Source organism: Lipotes vexillifer, unplaced genomic scaffold (genome assembly GCF_000442215.2).
Source record: "Lipotes vexillifer unplaced genomic scaffold, Lipotes_vexillifer_v1.1 scaffold1699, whole genome shotgun sequence".
Taxonomy (NCBI): domain Eukaryota; kingdom Metazoa; phylum Chordata; class Mammalia; order Artiodactyla; family Lipotidae; genus Lipotes; species Lipotes vexillifer.
Window position 1 is genome coordinate 1530507 of NW_006796961.1, and position 4897 is coordinate 1535403.

Consider the following 4897-nt stretch of genomic DNA (forward strand, 5'->3'; position numbering starts at 1 on the left):
AAAAAAGTATTTAATTTCTACACCACGATCAAACGTTTTAAACGTTTTAAAATATAAAAAAATTTAAATTAAAAGGCATAAAGTAACTATTTTCAATAGACTTTAAAATAAAATTTCTACATAAATATCTTAAACAATAACTACATTCAAATTTAAATGTTTTAAACATAAATGTAAATATTTAAAATAAATGTTAAGTAAAGCTTTAAATAATTATTGAAAATTAAAAATTTAATAAAGATACTAAGATCAAATTAAAAAGCATAAAATAAATAATGTTATGAACAATATTTAAATAAGTTTTGGGCTTTTTTGGTTTTTTTTGTTTTTGTGATACGCGGGCCTCTTACTGTTGTGGCCTCTCGCGTTGCAGAGCACAGGCTTCGGATGCGCAAGCTCAGCGGCCATGGCTCACGGGCCCAGCCGCTCGGCGGCATGTGGGGTTTTCCCGGACCGGGGCACGAACCCGTGTCCGCTGCATCTGCAGGCAGACTCTCAACCACTGCGCCACCAGGGAAGCCCGTAAGTGCTATTTTTAAAATACAGAATTAAATTTTAAATACGACTTTAATAAATTAACTGCTACAATAAAATTTAAAATTACACTTGAAGATGTGTAAAAAAATATATTACTCCCCTCTTCTCCTCCCTGCCCGGAACAGAGGCAGTAGGGAAGGTACCGGGGCTTCAGCAAACCTCACGCGCAGGCAGCGCCTTGGCCAGCCCGGCCGACTCGCGAGGACCCCGTACGGCCAATATGGCTGCGCCCGTACGGCAGGCGCGCAGTCTGCTCGGGCTGGTGACGACCCTAGGCCCGGGCTCCCGCGGCTACCGAGCGCCTCCGCCCCCGCGCCGCTCAACGGGGCCATGGTGGCCCGACCCGGATGACCCACTGACCCCGCCCTGGCAGCTGGGGCCGCGCTACGCAGCTAAGCAGTTCGGGCGGCATGGCGCCGCCTCCGGGGTGGCAGCCGGTTCTCTGTGGCCTTCGCGGAAACAGCTGCACGAGCTGGAGGCTGAGGAGCGCGAATGGTACCCGAGCCTGGCGGCCATGCAGGAGTCGCTGCGGGTGCAGCAGCTGGCCGAGGAGCAGAAGCTACAAGCCAGGTGCGTGCGTGCGGTCGGGCAGGCGCGGGGCTGCGGGCCGTGGGTGAACTGTGTCCCAACAGCAGTACTTAGTACGTTGGGCAATTAATCGCGGGGTTTGCATGCAGTATTTACGTGAATCCTCACCTAGATACAAAGCAGACTTCTGAATAACAGTTCATTTAGTCATTCGTCAACAAATCTTTACTGAGCGCCTACTGTGCGCAAGGTCTTGCCCCCCCTACTGAGGACACAGCAGGGAACAAAACAAAGATAATTTCAGGTGTCGACAGAGAGCCATTAGGAAAATAAAATTGGGTGGAAATGCATGCCTGAGGGGGACTTCGGTTTGGTAGGCCTCAGGCCTCTCTGAGAATTTGACGTTTAAATGTTTAAGCAGAAACCTGAATGATCAGTGGTAGTCATAGGAAGATCGTAGGCAGAGCGTTCTCAGTAGCGGGAACAGCTGGTGCAAAGGCCCTGAGGTAGGAGTGTGCTTTAAGGAACAGCCTGGACATTAGTGTAGCTGGGGAAGAGTGGGAGGTGAGGGGGCATGGAATCAAGGGCAGAGGTCAGCCTTGGAGGCAGGTCTGAAGGATTTGGAGTAGAATGGAAGCAAGACCAGGGACATTGATTGTGTCACTTAACCGAAGGGAAGGGGCAGCCAAAGGCAGGCAGGTGTGTTCCTGGTGTTTATTGTTCTTGTCCTCACAGCAGCTCTAAGAGGAAGAGGGAACCACCCTTATTTCAGAGATAGGACACTGAGGCCTAGAAAGGTGAAGTCACTTAGGCAGTGAACAGTGGAGTTAGGATGTGAACACCTCTCTGATAACCCCAGTTATCCCAGCTGGTTGACCCTGCCATGGGGCTTTCAGCTTCATGTTCCTAATTCTTAAAATGGGACAGTGACTCACACCTACAAACTCACAGGATTGGAGGGAAAGGTCCAATCCATTTCTTGCCTTCACTTCTGTGCCTCGAAGTAGGCCTGGCATATAGTGGTTGCTCAGTGCTGTCTGTAGGACGGAGGAGTGAGCTGTGGGAATAGCTGGTAGGACATGCAGCATAACATGTGACATTCAGTAGACAGCTCAGGGAAATGTTGCGTTGACTTGGGGTCTGCTCCTAGGAATTACCGGGGCTTGGTTCTCTCATGCTCAAGGCTACACATGTTGGTTTCCCTTCCCCGCCTCTCTTGTCAAGAATTTTTCTTCACAGTTTTAATGGCCACCATAAGTCTTCCCAGTCTTTCATCTTGAGATGTGGGGGCGTTGGGAGAGGCAGGATGTGGGCAAAGGCTTGGGGGTGGGCGGTGGGTGGATGGGTACTGCTCTGGCTGCCCTCACTGACCACTCTCTTTCCCCTGCAGGGAGCAGCTCATTGAAGAGCGCATGGCCAAGATGCCACAGATGATTGAGAACTGGCAGCGGCAGCAGCAGGAGCGCAGGGAGAAGGAGCAAGCAGACAAGGAGCGGAGGGCTCGGCTGCAGGCTGAGGCCCAGGAGCGCCTGGGATACCACGTGGACCCGAGAAGTGCCCGCTTCCAGGAGCTGCTGCAGGACCTGGAGAAGCAGCATCGCAAGCGCCTCAAAGAGGAGAAACAAAGAAAGAAGAAGGAGGCACGAGCTGCTGCGATGGCCGCTGCTGCAGCCCAAGACCCAGCAGACTCTGCAACACCCAGCTCCTGAGTTGTGTTCTTTCCCAATAAAACCTGCTGCCTGATAGCCCCACCCCTGAAGAGCTCTGCATCCTCTCTTATCACACCCCTCCCTGGGCACCCTGGTTCTTTCCCCAGCACCTGGAGCCAGGGAATCCCCACCCTTCCCTGACTCTACTCACTTAGGGACTCTAGGCCATGCTAACTAACTCTGGGGCTTCAGGGGGAGTGAAAGGGGGATGCAATGGGGAAATAATGGAGGAGCAGATGGCAGAGGAGAAGGCGGCTTCTGTTTACCAACATTAATCTCCAGTAATTAGCCAATTACCAGGGGGGAAGTGTAGCCAAAACAGACTGTGGTGGTGATGGTGGGGGGCAGGGAGAAGCAGCCCTTCCAAGGCTGAGCCAGGGCTGGGGCTCATTGCCTGGGAGTGAGACAGCTTGGGGGAGGGGGAGTGAAGACACTGGGAGCCACGATCTGCAGAGGTTGACAGACCCCTCTGCCCCTTCATTGGCATTCCCGCATCTCCTGTGTCCAACTAGCCCCAGACCCATACAAGCTGGAGTGGGAAGCCCCAGCAGGCACAAACCACAGGACTGGCTTTTAAAACTTTATTCACTTCAAAATCTTTATCAGAGACACGGTTCTGTTCTGGGGTGGGGGGAGGCCTTGACCTCCAGGATGACTCTGATGTTTCCCCTTCCCCAGGCAAGACAAACCAGACCTCCTCCTTCCCAGCAAAAGGATGCAGGATGGAGGCCAAGGCCAGACCATGGAGGGGTCTTGGGCCTCTGAGTGCTCACCCCAGATGGAAAGATTTGGGCCACTCCAATGGAGAATCAAAGTTTGGAGCTCCAGCTACCCCTCACCCTGCAGGAGGGCGGGGGAGCTCTCAGGGGCTCTTTGGGGGATGGGGAAGCAAGCAGCCGCCTCTCCATCTGGCTGCGGGAGCTGGGACAGAGGCCAAGAGGGGCCCATCTGTCACCTCCAGTCCTGCCAGCTCCTTGGAGCAGGCTGGGCTCGGGTGGGGGATGGGAGGACAGCTGTCTGGCCCAGGTCTTCTCAGGCCAAGATGGGAATGCGGGGCCACTTTAGGAGAGTGGGAAGTTGGGGTGGAGTGTTTTGGTTTTTATTAGTTTTTGATTTTTTTTCCACTTCTTAAATAAACATGAATATATATATATTTTTTTCTTTTATAAAACTTTTGTGGAGTTGGGGGTGGGGAGGAGGGAGCGGTGGGCGGCCTGGCCTCCCGGCATCACTCGTCATCAAAGTTCTGACTCAGGAGGAAGTTGGCAGCCAAGTTCTCGTTTTTTTCACAAGCGAAGTAGGCCTGGATCACCAGGCTTTCTGGGAAGCCCAGGGCCTTCAACTGCGGGAAGATGGGCAGGTATGAGCAAGAGGTAGGGGCCCTGCCCACCCATGAGGTCACCCCTCTCAGCCAGATCTCTTACCCTCTCTATAGCCTCTTTTTCCTGCGGTGTCACCTGGATGTAGTTCATCTGTGGGGCCTCCTCGCCTATCGCGCCCACCTCACCCTCCACGTCCGAGATGTCTGCCAGCTCCCCAGGGGGCTCGTTCAACATCTGGATGAATTGTTCCTGGTGCCGGCTGATTTGCTGTGGGAGACAGAGAAAGTGGTGGTGACCCACAGCCCTTGTCCCCGCCTTCCCCAGGTCCCTGTCACAGCCCTTGCCTTTTCTTTCATTCACTCAGCAAATATTTAAAGGGTGTCTATTCTGGCCAAACAGCCACACGGTGGACATGGGCCCTGTCCTAGAGGAGCTGATGTTCCAGGGTGGAGAGGCAGGCCATAAACAAGCAAGCAAGTTGACAGCAACTTACAATGTAAATACTGGGTGTAACATACATTAGGGTAGATCTTGGGCTGGGAAAGACACTTTAGGCCAGGAGCTAGGGCCCTGTGAACTACTGGATGGGGAAGGAAGTTTCCCTCCACGTAGAGCAAAAATCAAGTGCAAAGGTCCAGGGATGGGGTCCATTTGGAAAATTCCAAAAGCAAAAGATCCATGTGGCAAAACAGTAAACAAGGAAGGGAAGGAGGAAGCAGAAGATCAGATCAGAGAGGCAGGGGCCAGGTATGCTTTCTTCTAGTGTGATGGGACACCACAGTGGTGAGGATTAAATAGGGA

General features: G+C 52.5%; 2 protein-coding genes across 4 annotated transcripts in view; one reads left to right on the plus strand and one right to left on the minus strand.

Moving 5' to 3' along the window:
- Positions 1 to 739: 739 nt before the first annotated feature.
- On the plus strand, positions 740 to 2801 carry GADD45GIP1 (GADD45G interacting protein 1). Its single transcript, XM_007469085.1, has 2 exons — positions 740 to 1107; positions 2456 to 2801. The coding sequence occupies exons 1-2, from the start codon at positions 758 to 760 to the stop codon at positions 2772 to 2774; spliced, it is 669 nt and encodes a 222-aa protein (XP_007469147.1). The 5' UTR covers positions 740 to 757; the 3' UTR covers positions 2775 to 2801.
- Positions 2802 to 3341: 540 nt separating this feature from the next.
- The window catches only part of RAD23A (RAD23 nucleotide excision repair protein A), a 5842-nt gene continuing 4286 nt past the window's right edge, over positions 3342 to 4897 (minus strand). The window contains exons 8-9 of one of the 3 annotated variants that reach the window (XM_007469087.1): positions 4199 to 4363; positions 3342 to 4116 (exon numbers count right to left, since the gene is read on the minus strand). In XM_007469087.1, coding sequence (XP_007469149.1) covers positions 4003 to 4116; positions 4199 to 4363 — 279 coding nt within the window. In that variant the 3' untranslated portion in view covers positions 3342 to 4002. The remainder of the gene's footprint in view (positions 4117 to 4198; positions 4364 to 4897) is intronic. The other 2 variants (XM_007469086.1, XM_007469088.1) reach the window with 2 other exon arrangements.